General features: G+C 39.9%; 1 protein-coding gene across 1 annotated transcript in view; it reads right to left on the bottom strand.

Annotated features, from left to right (window-relative positions):
* The window catches only part of LOC122829404 (kelch domain-containing protein 8B-like), a 147,158-nt gene that overhangs the window by 104,951 nt on the left and 25,669 nt on the right, over positions 1–16,538 (bottom strand). The window contains exon 2 of the mRNA XM_044113937.1: positions 13,923–15,194. Coding sequence (XP_043969872.1) covers positions 13,923–14,313 — 391 coding nt within the window. The 5' untranslated portion in view covers positions 14,314–15,194. The remainder of the gene's footprint in view (positions 1–13,922; positions 15,195–16,538) is intronic.

The following is a 16,538-nucleotide window of genomic DNA, read 5'->3' as shown; positions in this document are numbered from 1 at the left end:
TTTAACTATACCACATTAACAGCATGTGGAGTAACAGCTGCAAATAAAAGCCGACGCCAAGTGGAGAAAAATGAGGAGAATTTTCATGTTGAGCTTTTCAGGCACAACAAAAGCCTCCCAGCAGCATGTCTACCTGTCAATGCGCCTATTAGGACAAAAAGGGACCACTGAGCCAAAGCGCATCAAATGAAACAGGATACGCTAGTGTAATTTTGCATTAGTTGCTCTGTATCACTCTATTACCCAGCCGAGGCGGTAAACACAGCGGAGCACAGCGCCGCTCCGCTGGGGCCGCCTGTCGGAGTACATGTGAGGAACCTGCAGTCTGGTTCTGGCTTCAGCTGCCTGCGACGATGAAGAGGACAAAGCAGGCTGGGAAAATGGAGGTGATGAAGGTGATTAAGATGTCACGTATGAGAAGGCCAGACATAAAGGGAGATGTGAAGGTGAAGTGTGTTTCCGTCATGGCAATACCAGTGGAACATATGTACTTGTAATATTAGTCTTTCACTGAATTCTCTTAAAAGGTTCCCTTCATTTTTTTCCAATATCAATTCTGTACTAAATTCTGTCTGCCTGCTGCATATAAAGCTTTACATGACATATTGAAATGAACTCTGATGCTTTGTTTTCAGGGAATGTGTACAGAATAAACAATATATGTGAACAATATCCACAATGTAATGTGGATAATTTATTATAGATCAAGTTTTTTACCCTTTTTATTTAGCTGTGTAGATGTAGCTAAACACAGGCGTAGTGTCAGACACATTCCCACTAATCCTCTCATGCGCTAATTCACTAACAGTGGTTCTTATTTTTTGCTTAGAGTGCTCTAGTCTTTTAACAAACATTGAAAGCATTTATCCCAAATAAATTGCAACCTGCTAATTTACTTAGGTGTTTTCTGAACTTTCAGTTGACTAAAGTTCAACATTTTAACAGCTGTGAGTAGATGTACTTGACAGCCGCCATACAGAGATTCTGGGCACACTTCCATTAATCCGCTGATAGTGGAGATAATTTTTTGTGTAACGCTTTAATGGTTTTGCTAACATTGAATATGTTAAGCACACTCAGCTTCCTCTAAATCACTCTTTCTCAAACTGCGGTCTCCGGACCACCGGTGGTCCGTTTCCTCTCCACACATTCTCCACCCATGATGCGGTGCAGCAAAAGACATTTATTCTGTACCCAGAATGCATTACTGTAGAACTGCAGTAAACAGTTTAAAATCTACTGATGACTTGTGTGCTTTCTGACTGAGAAAGCTCTGCTGTGGTCAGCGAGGCAAAATCAGCAACAGCAAGCAATACTCAGCAACTATAACACTAGAACCATGAGTGAAAGGTCTGTTCTAAAGAATCACTTCCTGAAGCACAACAGAGTGCAATATTTTGAAATTAACTCTGGGGTTTGCTTATACATATATATTTGATATTTTATCAGGTGAGTGAAGCTAACTGACAGAAGCTATACATACTGTAGGTTCACTGGTTGGCACACTGCTACTAATCTGCAAACAGTGAGTTTTTCATTTAGCATTTAATGTTTTTAGCTAACCTTTACAAGCTTAATTAGTTTTTCCATTTAAATTCTAAAGCTCTAAGTTACTTGCCTGTTGTCAAAACTTTCAGTGAAATAAAGTTCAAAGTCTGAGTTCTTGTAGTAGTTACCCGTTTGAAATGGAAGATTCTAGTTCTAGAGTAAAGAGCTCAAACTCTACTGATGGCCTGTGTGCTTTCTGACTAAAGCCCTGCCTTAGTCAATTAGATGATACTATATATGTGCAGTACTATAGTGTTAGTGGAATTAATGTTTTTATGTTTAATGTTAATGTTTAATGTTTTTATTTAGTGCTGTGCAGTTAGCACAGCAAACCTTTTAGCTAGCGGTGCCCACCACTGCACCACTGCTGGGGCCGCACACTCCTGCAGGACCCAGTCATCCTTAATTGAACCAAATCAAAATCTATTTTTAGACATTTTTCATCTGTTCTCCATTTTTTTCCTCTCATTTATTCTCCTCCTACATCAATCACTTCCCCTGTGGCACAAAAGTCTCCCCCAGTCCAGGGGAGCAGAAACCCAAATGAGCGGCGTTGTTCAGCGTTGCTTCTCTGTCAGACAGCCAGCTCTTGTTTGTTTAGGTTTTTTTCTCCCTGTCATCATCCTCTCTATCAGCTTCTAATGAAAGTCTCAGCAGGGCTTCAGGCTTCCCCTGGTAAAAGCGCTTTGGCAGAGAGGATGAGGCGCAGCCAGAAGAGTCCACAGCAAATTGAGAGAGTCATCGTGCAGCAAGCTCACAGAATCAGTAATCCGGGCTCTAACTTTGAAGAGTCAGCGCCGTGGTTCTTGGTCAAAGCTCTTCTAATCTTCAGCTAAACTTGGCCAAACTGGCCACCAGGAATATGATTGGTTTTGTCACTTTTAAGGTGATTTGCCAACAGGTTCATCAGCATGCAACGTTCCAAGTGACTTTCTCACAATTTTTTCTCTTTTTTTTCTTCTTTATTGCACAGACTTCTGCTCTGCTGCTCTTACTAACCTCAATGGTGAGGATGCAGCTTATCCACAACATCTGTTTGAAGGGAGAAAAGGTTTCTCCTGGATGTTTTGCAGTCAGCATGTGTAGATGGAGTGAAAAGCAGCCATACTCATACCGATAACTGTGAGGGTGTTCTTCTCGGTTGAGGGAAATCTGGATGTGCTCTGAACTCCACATGCCTTCAGGCTGCAGCGCGTTCTAGTCTATGGGGGCTAACATCAATGGAGAACTCGTATCCCCACCTCTTCTGCTGCAGACCCCTGTCCCACTCCGCACCCCCACGCTCCTTTGGAGTGCTGAAAGCTTTGCTCAATATATGCCTTTTCCAACAAGCTTGCCTTGGTAGGACAACTACCAGCAGTTTAAAACACAAAACACAAACACTTACCAATTATTTTTGATCTAGTTTCTAGTGCAAATATTTCCGTGTACTTGAAATAAAACAAAACAAACTTAAAAGTAACTTTTCAGCAAGATCTAGAAGATTGCTTTAAGTCAATGAATCCCTAATATTATCTTAAAAAGTATTAGTTCCAATGGCAAATTATTTCACCTATAACAAGAGGAAAATGTCTTGTTGAAGTAATCTGCCATTTGAACTAGTATTTATTTATAATTATTAAGGAATTATTGACTCACAGATATTCCTGAGAAGTTACTTGTAAGTTAGTTTTGTCTTATTTCAACTACCCAATGGTATTGCACTAGAAACTAAACCCAAAATACTTGGTAAGATTTTGTGTCTTTGCACAAAATCTAAACAAAATATAAAAGATGTAAAGGTCACCTGAACATTTGACTGAATTTAAAAAAGAATCTCCTTTCATTGAGTCGCCTCATGTATCAAAGCTTTGCAAAAATGTTCACTCCTATTGAACTTTTCCACACCGAGTTGTATCAGGGTTTTATGAACTCGGGTCCCACATGTCTGAGATGTTCCACTGGTTGAGCGCAGCTTTCTGAAACGGTTGAATCCTTCATCAACTCTGACCATTTTGAGACACTTTTTAGCTTTGACCAGGTAACAACAGTGACGTGAGCCGCCAGCAGATGAGCTTTCCTCATTCTTCTCCCTTTTCCCATAAATGTCTGATGCAACCAGGTGTCACTTACATAAACTTGGAGCTTATGCAGCCGGGGTAAAAAGAGAGTTCAGCTTCTTTTGCTCTTTAATATATAACAGTATAAAAGAAAAGATCAGATCCTTTCTAGGTTTTTAAATTAGCCATTTATTATTTTAAATTATCTCCAACCCCCAGGGTATTGTCCCAGAAATTAAGCAATAACAGTGGGGTTTTGAGACCATTTTCAACTAATATATTTCAACTAATAATGGCATAATAATGGAAGTATATAACTGTAACTGGAAGATATTTTAAAAATTCAAAATAATACAAAAAAACAATAAATTAAAAGAGATAAAAACAATACCCAAACAAAACCATAAATAAAATAGATTATGAAGTCACTAAATAAAATTGCCGTTCAAAAAATATTAAACATAAAGGAAATTATTAAGCTCAATTAATTTATGATAACCATATAATGGGCTTATTGGTCGATACTGATATTGACCTGATATGATATCAGCACGAATCACACATACTTTTATTACTTATTTTGTAGTGTTGAATGATAGAAAAGTCATGATGGAGTAACAACGCTCTAACAGAGAACAACAGTCAACGAGGACAGGTATGAGAACAACTGACCCAATTATTACCAACCTCTGACTCTGCCTGCAGGAAAGGAGAGCTACTGGATGGAACTGCTGGAGCAGACTAAATGCTGGAGCAGGCTAAATGTGTGGATAGAGTGCCTCCATTAGATGTTTCTATCAGATGTTTTAGATACAGGCAGGTATAATCCATGCATGTTTTTTGGACGATATCTAACCGATTTCCGATATCTACATCGGATTGGACACACCTACTAATAGATATTGAGCTGACCATAAATTACTCAGAATACCAAAGCATTGTACATTCAAATGTGCAATTCTGTTTGAAAGCCCAAACTGGCTCATACAAACAAAGAACAAATGTTGAATGAAAAGAGTGGCCCAACATTCCTCTGCAATAGTATGACACACTGATCAGATCATGAAGAAAATGACAAGTTATTGCTGTTACAGATGGTTTCTGCATATATCGTCTCCACTCAGTTTTTTTATATTGTAAAGATTAAACTTTTGCACGCAGCAATCTTCTTTCTGGATTAGATTAGCTGCTTAAGTGCAATAACAGAACATTTGAGAGAACAGCAGACGACTGTGAGTTTCTTTCTACTGCGTATATCTCGTATTAAAGCTGCACCATCTCAGCTGAGACATGAACATGCAAATATTCCAGCACACGGCCTCCGGCACAACATCTCAGCATCAGCTCAGCTGGGCCACGCTATCAAAAGCAGCTGTCATCGGAGACTGATTCCTTGTACAGAAAACGCTACGCTCAGCTTCGTGGGTTTTAAAATAGTCTACCCGAAAAACAGAAAGTTTCAAACTTACTGCCAAGCTCTTTTGTAACACAACAAAAGGAGGAGATCAGGGTTCTGCCATAGCTCAGCAGACAAATGTCACCTGTATGTAGTTTCTAAGCTTCCACCTCCCATGGCTGAGGAGGAGCAGAGCAAATGTCACGGTCAGAAAGCATGGGAAGCGGGGAGAGTTGTCCCGTCAGACCAATAGTTTCCGAAACAACACACGAGTTATAGAAAAACATTGGAAAAGCACACATGGAGTCAGTGTAACGCCACCAGACCATGCAAAGAGTAAAGAAACTTGTGGGGTCCAAATGACGCCATCCCTAAAGACCGTGAGAGGGTTAAGAGTCAATCCGATAATCGCTGTGTCCTTACGATTGTTGGAAGGAAAAAACTGAGACTGTACATTGTAACCACCAATAAAACCTGCTTTCTCAATAGAGCCAACACAGCCTCTGTCTCAGGAGGTTTTTTCTTCCCCAACAAACGCTCTCCTGCAGCACTTTGAAGCCATTACAGCACGCTTTTATCTTATACCTTGTAGAAAGCAACTTTCTATGTCTCAGGAGCCTGACTGGGTTGTGGAGCCGTCGCCTTTCACTCAGTCGGTCTGCAAGGCGCCTCGCACTTCACCGTGCAGAGGCCAGCAGTCGTTAATCACAGAGCAAAGCAGAAGGAAATTAGAGTCATCGGTACAGTAGCGGCATGATATTTCAGAGCTGTGCTTCTGCGACAATTAGAGACGAGGCCTAAAAGCTCCATGGTGCAGAAACCAACGCCTGCAGAGCAAAGAGGTTAGGGGGGAAATGTGGCATAATAGGGCCAAAGCCCAAAGACACACATGCACACGCCCACGCACGCACGCACACGCACACAGACACTCAGAGGAATATAGAGAAACAGTGGATGTGGATTCTTTATGCAGCTGAATTTAGGAATAAAGACATAAGATGAAACAGCATCAGGAGAGAGCTGGAAGGAGGACAACACACATTCACACACATGCCTCCGCATTTCACTGTAGGCATGACACACACTCTCTGAAAAACATGCTTTGCATAAGTCACACACACTCTCAGACATGTGCAACTATAACACACATACCACCTCTGATTAGTCTAAAAACAAACACGGCAATCACACACTTGTTGCCAGGCAACAGCGATACCAGCTTGGTCGTTCAACCCAAAAAAAAAAAAACACAGAGCAAGTTGACAGACAGACAGGGAAACAGTGAGGGGGCGACCGGCGAGGGAGGCTGAGGGGTGAGGGGCGGAGCAACAGGAGAGGAATTCCAGAAGCACATAAATTATGAAAATATGACATTTACTGCTTCAAAATCACTTTTCCATGGAATTTGCCAGCTAAAAATATTGACAATAAGCAATCACATTATGATTTATTGTAAACATAACGTGATAATCCCTATAAATTAACCTGATTTAAGTCTCACATCATCTTACATTATGAAAATATACGAAATAAAATGCAGCCACCAGGTCCTTAAAGGTTAGCTAAAAGTTATAAACCATATTTCATTCTTTGCACACAACCTTAAACATGCAGCCAGAGTTACAATGAAATAGCTTGGATCAAAGCATATTCAACAGCTAGAATGGCCTAGTCCAAGTCCAGGACAAAATACATGTCCTTAAGCCAACAAAATGAAATTCCTGAAGAGCCACAAAACCTGAATAACCAATCGAACAAAGACACCTAATGAGGTTCTTTACCTCATATGACAATTGCTTTTTATAGTTAAAAGTACCAGATTTTTACTTCTATGTTCAGGGGTTAGCACAAAGCAGCTTTTATAAAGACAGAGTAAAAACCTTTTCTTGGAATAAACCATACATATTTATTAAGGAAATTTGTGAAATAAAGACTAAAACAAAAAAATTAAATATTATTCTGTAAGTACCAAGAGTCAAGCACTTTATTCTGACAACATTCTGACTTAAATCATTCTGTTACTTCATGTGGTAGTGCCAAGGTGGAGCCCACCCTGGCACTATTATATTATATATTAAGGTATATTTGGTGTTTGAACTATTAAACTTGGCATTTTTTAAGGAGTCTAAAATGGTCACAAATCTCAGCTTTCCACCATGGTTGTGGTCCCTACACACCCCCTCCTTATCAGTAGTTATTTTATGTAGCTATGATCATCTCTGCTTTCCTATTTTTGTGGTTTAAGGGCTAAAACACTTATTTTATTTACAACATCACACCCATTGACTAAAATTGTGTATTAGATTTTTGCTTTTCATACGACTCTTCTAGTCCAAGTCATAGTTCATCACTTTTCTTATTTAGAGATGCACTGCATCCACACCACATCCTTTGAATACAAATCCGACCTGTAAATATCATAGTAACCCAAATAGAATATGTTAGTTGCCTATAAAACTGGAAGCACAAGAAGATAAACAACATGGTGGCAACAAATCTCCACTGAACTGCAGGGTGAGACGGGGTGCAACAAAATGATGTTAATAAGAGGTGACATTACTACAGAAGAGAAGAGCAGTGTAAGAATAAGAAGAGGTTTATGTTATGTGATGACCACATATTATTTTTGATATCTGAAAATGCATCAGAAAACTGGTCTTGCAGTTTTACGAAAAGGGTAAAATACACAACATACAGTAAATAAATGTCAGCAGTGATACTTGTTCTGACTAAATAAAGTGTGAATAAAATTTCTTATCCATATGTGGACAATTTATTCCTCAAACATCATGAATGAAATTGATTAGTTATTTGTAAAAAGTTACTCAAAGTTTGCTTTCCGTTTTTTCATCAATAAAAAGTGCATGATTCTGAGTGGAACACTAATCCTACAGACCAAAAAGTACTAAGAGTAACGGGATGTGTGCAATGACCAGGTCCTGCTGACTTGTGATCATAGAAATAAGTAACAAGATGTTACCTAAAATAAGCAACATCTGGACAGTGATCTCAAACATTCCTTGGCAAAATCCAACCTAACACCACATTTGATTTGTTTTGTTTTTTGGCATGGCACCATCAAGCCACCACAACACCCACACTCCAATGCCTACAGTGTCTTTCTCCTCCTACTGGTCCTGTCAATCTGTCAGTACAAATATGTTGGCATCATTATGTGTGTGTGGGGGTGGGCGTGTGTGTGTGTGTGCGTGAATACACACTGTTAGCACATGTCACTGACTTTGCCTGGAGCCAAGGATTAGTTCACTTTCACAAGTACAGTGCTTTGCAATTTAGCAAAACATGCACACACCAAGGTAGAATGTGGTTCCATGTGTTAGTCTTTGGTGTCTAACAGATTGGTGTAGCATTAGATTTGCTTTAAACAGTGTTTTCTACTCACTAATAGCTATCATCTTAACAGACTCTGCAGCTTTCTGCAGCTCTACTAGAGCAGCGTTCCCTGATCCTGGTCTTAAAGACACACTGTCCTGCGTGTTTTAGATGTTTCCCTGCTTCAATATGTCTGATTCAGATGACTGCAGCTCACCAAACAGTTGTTAAGCAACCATCAATTGGAATCAGCTGAGCTGAACACCTAAAACATGCAGGGCGGTGAGTCTTCAGGACCAGGGTTGGGAAGCACTGCTCTAGAATTACCAAGAGTCTTTAGGTCACTTGTCTGATTAAAGGCCCTCCCATACTTTGGTTATGTGGTTGCAGGTTTGATACATGGCACAGACCACCTGGGGCAACCCCTTCCGCTCCAATATACTGTATGTCACGACCTAAGCATAGGTAACAAAATGGCCACGAAGTGAATGCCACATTTTTCCTGCAAACAGACTCATCCATGTACAACGACTTTCCAATTCGTTTTAAGTCATTTATCAATCTATGTAGGTATCTTGTGAAGAATCACATAAATGTGTGTAATTTCTCAATGTCTGATAAAAGTTCCTCAAAAGTATTTATGTCACTTGCAGAGCCAAACCTGGATAGTGGCAACATACAAATATGAACATTCCTGTCAAAGTGCATTTCCACATAAAATATGCCTGCACACTTCTGACCAATCTCACAACATATCACACACAGCTCTGCCAAAACAGTTTGAGCCAAACCTGGGATTGAGAAGGGGAAGAAGATGCCTTCTCGCAAACAAGATGATGCAATTTTTGTCACGTGACTATGTCAATGAGATGTTGACCATTTTGATGTTTTGGCTGAAGTAAGGGAGAACCCTAACTCTCTCTTTGTCCACCTTGTCAGTTCAGATGGAACAGCAATGTCTTGGGAGGTTTGAGGTTGTTGGCAAACTCTTTCCATTTTCAGATGATGAATTGAATAGTGTAAAAGTCTGCATCCTTTCATCTTCCACTTGGCATTTATAATCTACTTTGTCTTCAACTCTCATATAAAATCCCCCCCCAAAATAGATTGAAGATGGTGGTTTCTACGTGCCCTAATATAGAGAAAGTTAAGTGGTATTCAAAAAGAGGAACCACGGTCTTTTCCAACTACATGGGAATCACAGGAAGGCTTCACAAAGCCTCTCTGGTAAGGAGGTTCTGGAGGGAAGGGTCCGCTGGCCAGTTGAGCCTCAGGTTCAGGAGGAATAATGTGGATTTATTCCTGGTCATCCAACATTGGACCAGTTCAAGGCTGTTTACATGTGTTTTATCAACTTGGAGAAGGAAGATAGAGTTGTTTCGGGAGGCATTTATGTTTCTGACACTAATGAACATGACACTAACATACTATACTGCGATCCAGACATTAAGGATGTGAATAAAATACAACATGGCGCTGATCTCATCTCCTCTCTGTCAGAATCAATGACCAGAGCTCCTGGTGCTGCCCTTCACTGCTTGTCTCATCTGTCTTTGTGAACTATCAGACAGCTGCCCATGCAGTGATCCACTTCCTTTAATTTCAGATTCACCACTTCTCCATACTCTGATCCCATATAGCAATACTTTGGTGTATTAGTATTTGCTTCTACTCTTTGTACCTTTGCTTTACTGACAGACTTTCATAGATTTTAGCTTGGTTTGCTGTTGTATTGACTATCTTGTTTAACTGCAATTGTAAGAGCATTTAGCCTGATTGTTTTCTTCTGCAGAGGAATAAACCGAGCTCTGATTTGATTTATTGTATTTGTGAATTACCACCGCCCAGAGGCACTTTGTCTTTTTAAGTTTCTTTATCAGATTAGTGAGCAATTTAGAACTTTTCTGAACCGAAGCAACTTGATTTATATTGCCACCCTCCACCATTAGTGATCTGGGACTTCACAGGCAACTTGTTGCCTTTGTTCTGGTAAAATGAAACAACACCAGAAGAGTCATATACATCTGGCATCCTTACATTTATTAAAATGTTTCTTTTTTCATGTCAACACAGATAAAATATATGCCGACTCTTCTGTTGCGGTTTATTCAAGGTATCTGCAGGTTTCAGCAAGTCGAATTTAAGACCTTTTAAGATCTTTTTATGGCCAAAAAACTAGGCGTTATTGGGGGATCTTCTTGTATTATAATCAAACATAATTGATTATTACGCTTGATTGTAATACAGGCATAATGAAGCATAATGCAAATATTGTGAAATTTCTGGGGTCTGTTTGTGACTCTTGGAATTTACTCTGTGATTTTCACACTGCATACGACTAATGTCATCAAACCAAAGTGATGATGACTTTCATCAGACGCTGCTGTTTGTTGTTCTCTGTGTGCCAGGCCCATCACACATGATAGACACAAAAAAGCTAGCTAGCAAGGGTATATTAGCTGCTGGTTGCCAGTAGCTTCAACTGCCTTGAGCCACAGAACGCAATGAAAATGTCTCCAATCTCGCAATGATAACTTTACCTGGCAGAAAAATAGTATATGAGATGAAATAGTCCTGTCACAACAAATTTTAAGACCTGTGATTATCTTATTTAAGGCAAACTTACATTTTATTTAATGAATTTAAGACTTTCCTTTTAGATACATGAACTTAAGAATTTTTAAGGATGGGGGAACACCTTGTTATTGTATTTTCTATAAAAATAGAGTTTAATTGATTTGCAAATTTCTGCATATTATTTTGTTGCTAATTGCACACCTTGGTATAAGAGCAAAGCATAGATATTAAGTCGTTTAGTGCTCTTTTTATCTTGAATTGTTTCTTTGAAGTCAGATTGAAAATTCTTGATTTTTAGTCACTTGATCTAATGCTTCAGCGTGTGATGACTGACATGGTTTCATGTTTTGACATATTTGTACAATAATTCATCACCCCATTCATCAGCACATGAAGCTCCTATGCCTCTAATAACACCATAAAATGTTACTCTGATTAGGATTGCACTTCGACGCTCCTGTGTTCTGTTCCTAGCCTTCAACATGAGTTCATTTTGTAGGTAAATAAAAAAAAACAGAAAGGTTCATCACAGAAATGAGCCCTCAATCTTTCTCTATTACCTTGAAAGGTCACATTGATTCTTCACTTTATCTGGTTGGCTGGCAACAGTATGCTGCCTGACATGTAAACACAGGAACCAGCAGGGAGGAAATGCCTCTGGCTGCGTGTCATGCTTCTACTTTTCTCTCTGCACTCAAGTCGTCTAAAATGTAAACACTTCAAACTTCACATTTTTTCACTTAAAAAAATGTTGTAGAGATGTAGTTTTGTGTGCACAACATGTAGATAGTTGGTTGTTTTCTTCACTCCATCTGCATCACTTTCCCACAATCCTTTTCTTTATTTTAAGCTTATTGTTCCATACCAGTTCACTCTGGTTACTAATGCTTCATTGGATTTTTCACTGAACATCCAATAAATGTTGGGGGGTTTTTTTGTCCAAACCTTGTAAATAATCATCTTCAATGAGTTCTATGCAGTGAGAAAATGGAAGATATAAAAAATTCCAGCATGAATCATCAAGGAGTCATTCTATCATCTTCTGGATATGGATTTTCTATGAACAGTGATTTAATAAAGAAAATAAAACTATTTCAAAACAATGTAAAAAAAAAATAAAGAAATTAAACTCCCTATCCATTATAAAGCATCAAACTAAAAAAATAACTGATTGATTGTTTGATTAGATTCAGGACTAGAGCTGGGGAATCAATTCAAAATATTGACACCAAGTCAGTATGGTCATAGTGTGAGTTATATTTATATATGTTTGTTTTTCTTCTAGAAATATTGCAGCTAATATTACTTCTGAAAGAAGACCATCAGATCAAATAAATTTACAATGGGCCAAACTTACAACATTTTTTACAAAAAATTAATTTGGAGAGTATTGTTTTAGGAAACTACCATATCTTATGCACTTAATAGAAGTGTTCATATTCTATAAAAATCCACGTTGTGAACAGGAAGAGTTTAATGAATCAGCATACAGTCTTTAGCCCCTTAAACACCTGGGAAATGTGAATTAAGCCCCAGTATGTTCATCCAGTCAAGGCAGACTGCATCCTGATTGACTCTTCCACATAAAAAAATCCTCTGCAACATTCAAGAAAGCCTCGACACAAACACAGATATATAGCTGACATATCCACCAATTTCCTCAGGTTTAACTATTGACCAACTGACAATCCAGACGCCGGCCTCAGATCTGGTGCTGTGTGCCCCGAGGAAAAAGCTCTGTCACTTCTTATGAGCAGCATGAAATCTCAGCGACTCTCTACACCGACCACTTATGAGTGACTTCCACTAAAAAGACACTTCAACCCCTAGAAGCCCTGATGGGACTTCTTCCGAATTATTGAGCTCATTTTAACGTGTCACAGATTTGGGTTCATCATTGCTGCTGTGCCAAAACAGCTGGATTCTCCACTGCAACTCTTAATTAGTCTACTTGAGGCAATTCGTAGTTATTAATGGATTGAATCCACAGATAAATGCAGATCAACCCATTGCAGCAGCAAAGCAACTGTGATAAAAGTGCCTTGCAAACATTTGTAATTTTTTTTTAACAAACGTCACTGCTTTTAATCTTATTAGGCAACTGGTTACATTTTGGAGGGGAGGTTGGGCGTGCGGGTATCCAGGTAGAAAAGGGGGTGAGCACAAATGAATGTGATGTTGATTCATTACATAAAGTCTCAATAAAATCTACAGAGGTTTGTGGATGTAGCATTACAATATGTAAATCAGTTCAAGGCATTGTAGGACAATTCACTCAGACCATTTCAGAACCTGAGAGACCCCATGTGGTGTCAACTCAAACAGCAAAGACAACACATCACAAACAAACCCATTTCATTTGCTAACATTCAGATGTCAGACGGAAAATCTACCAAAACCTCGAGACCAAACACGAGTTCAGAATAAACAAACATGGCCGACTGGGAAGGGGCCACAACGATAAATGGCTTGTGGATTATATTTAATAGAGAAAAGACAATACAAAGACGTCTCCGACATTCACCGAACGTTTTGGTTCATCATGCCAGTTGCTTTGTCTTCTTTATTTAGAATTCCCCTCCATGTTTCTGCCACCTCGCTTTATGATTGGCTACTTGTCAGACTCAATGAGTTGTGTTATCGTTTGTCCCTGGGAGAACACCATACATACAGCGATATCAGGTCAAGACAATCCAACATGTTGAATGTCTTATTTTAGATCAAAGTGGTCCCAACATCGGACAAGATGTTGTCCGTGCCGTATCCTAACACACCAGACACGGCAGGAAAATATCTTAAGATTATCTTAAGTACCCTCCCAATAATCGGGCATCGGGGCAGTTCTAAGAGTTCCAAATTTATCATTCACTTATTACTCTTTCAACAATATGACAGTGCTATGATTTTAAAAGTCAGAAGACTTTTACTCAAAGTTAACATCTCAAAAATCATGAAAGCAATTTCTACAACTTCTCAGAAGAGAGCAGCTGCATGCAACAACGTCTCAAACACTGATTCCACCGCCTTACCTCTCTCCACGGCGGTGACTCCCATGGAAGGCTGACCTAGACTGGCCTTCGTCTCCCACTTGCCCTCGTCAGGGTGGTACATTTCCACAGAGGCCAGCGGGGTCTGTTGCTGGTTCATTCCTCCGAGCACCATCACTTGTCCCCCAAGAGCCACGGCTGAAGCCCCCGCCCGCGCAGTGGTGAGCGGGGGCAGCTGGCTCCACGTCTGGCTCTCAACATCCAGGACTTCCACGCTGTCCAGGGGCATGCCGGTCTCGCTGCAGCCCCCGAGCACGTAGAGCAGGCCCTCATGGTAGACAGGCGTGCAGTAGACACGGTGCTGCGACATGGGGGGGAATTGCTCCCAGTGCAGGGACTTGACAGGACTCACCGCCATCTCCTGTACAGGCATGTCTCCAGAGACGAGAGGAGGGAATGCACCATCACACGCCAAGCTGGAGACGGAGAGCCGGAGGGCAGAGAAGATGGGAGCAGGATGGGGATAAGCAGTGCCCGGGGTACAGCAAGGTGGAACAAAGGAGAAAAAGGAGACACAAGCCGGAGAGCTGACTTGTTTCTGTCTGTTTGACTGACCAGCTGAACTCCTGAGTCCACAGAGGGACAGAAATGTGAGGACAGCAAGCAGAGTGGTCCTCAAAGTTCCTCACTTCCAGATGTCACAAATATTTCCCTCTTCAAATGTTTTATTCATCCAGCCGCTGAATTTTGTTTTGGAGCACAAAAGCCATCTGCCCTACTGTGGCTTTGGTTCCCTCCTCTTCCTCCTGGCGAGTTATTTTGAGCAAAATTGGCTAATAACGTTGTCCTTATGAAAAATAAAAGATGTGCTTGAGAAGGAAACCCAGAAGCTTTGACTAGAAAAAACTCCAGAGCGTAAAGAACAAACAGCCCAAGGAGAAAATTGACCATTAGGTCAAGGAGCACTGATCTTTATTCGGGTCTCAATAATGGCAGAAACACTCTTCCAGGCGGTGTTTCAGACCTTAAAGTAAAGGCAACATTTCAACTCCTCAGCATCGGCTCTGAATGTTTATTTACATCCAAACGATGGAGCCAACAGTTCGGGGAAAGAAATCCTTGATAGCTGAATGCAAGTCTTTTAAAAAAAAAAAAAAAAAAGCTCTATGGGAGTTCAGACAGTGCAAGACGTCTTTTCATTTGAAAGGAGTTTGCATCACCTTTAATTAAAAGTAGAACTCCACCACTGTGACTTCTGAACTCTGTGCCTCGTAGCTTCCTGGTGACTTTGGCAAGGATGAGACTCTCTGGGACCTGGAAGGGAAAAAAAACAGTTCAGAGCGAGACGAGGGGAAAAGACGTAACATCAGAAGACAGATGTAAAAATGTGCCATTACACAAACAGAATTTGAATTTCTTATTTTATTTTCTTCTTTTGAATTTCTTACATTTATTCCTAAAACCTACCCTGTCAGTTCTTAATTTAACAAGCAGTGATATGAAAATAAAAAAGGCTTTTCTGAGCTTCTCCTTGCTTTCCGGGTGAGTTGGAGGTTAAATGTTTCTTAATAGAACTGTCCTGCTTTGCATTTAAATCAGTTAAGCTTAGGTCAAATGTTTCAGGTGTCCTCCTGCTAATATCTTGTAATAAGAATATAATTGCCACAGTTCTCTGGACAGGCTTTGTGTCACTGAATCGGGTTGGAAAGCTTCGGTGGTCAGACATTTTTCAGTTCTCTCTACAATTCTTCCATGACACTGACTTTAGGGGCTTTGAAAAAAAAAAAAAAAACCTTTCCAGTAGTTAAGCTTTTATGCCTTTAAGCCATTGTCCCACAGTTCTGTAACTGTGTCACAAAGTGTGCACTTTCTGGATGCTGACTTGAGAGAAAGTGTTCACTTATTTGAGGAATTCTGCTTCTTCTGATGCTATGGAGCAAAAATAATGTTTATTTTGTTTCTTCTTTCTGGTGATGTTAAGAAGACAGTACATGTCACTTTTCAATTCTACAGTTTTACAGAACAATAAATTGATCCAGTGTGTCCATTTCTATGAAAGCAGGTCTTTTCACAGTTTGCTGGTCTGATGATGGACATCAGCAATGACCAATCACAACTTTATTTGGCTAAATTAGGATTTAAAAAGCCCTTTGTGGCAAGATCTTGACAAAAAATGGCAGAAAAAACAAACAGTGACGGATAAAAGTGACTTCAAAGAACGGCAACAACACATTACTGTATTTACTCCAGCGACCCATTGCTAAAGTTAGCATTCTATTTGCAAATTCCAAATTGTTGCTCAAAATCTAAAAATATTAATTACCAACACACAATGTTCATTGAAACTATACAAACACAAAATGACACTTGTGTCTTTTTTCCCCCACAGCTTGCCGTTTCTTTCTCAGCATGGCTAGTTGCTGCTGTCAGTTTTAGACTCTGAGTGAGCTGCGTCTGTCTGTAAATGCTGGCTAATGGGAAATGAAATAGAGCTGTGCCCATTCCTGCAGCTAAACTTAGCATATCTACCACTGTGTTGTGTTTGTATCACTCTCTGTCAGAGCAGGAGCTGAGAAACAAACACTTCCGACCGCTGATGTTATTTGACTAAACAACAGAATATGGATTTGACTCCGTTCCACTGCAGATAAAAGCCTC

This window comes from Gambusia affinis, linkage group LG01 (assembly GCF_019740435.1).
Source record: "Gambusia affinis linkage group LG01, SWU_Gaff_1.0, whole genome shotgun sequence".
In the NCBI taxonomy this organism is placed as follows: domain Eukaryota; kingdom Metazoa; phylum Chordata; class Actinopteri; order Cyprinodontiformes; family Poeciliidae; genus Gambusia; species Gambusia affinis.
The sequence above is the reverse complement of the archived record's forward strand: the minus strand, read 5'-3'. Positions and strand labels throughout refer to the sequence as shown.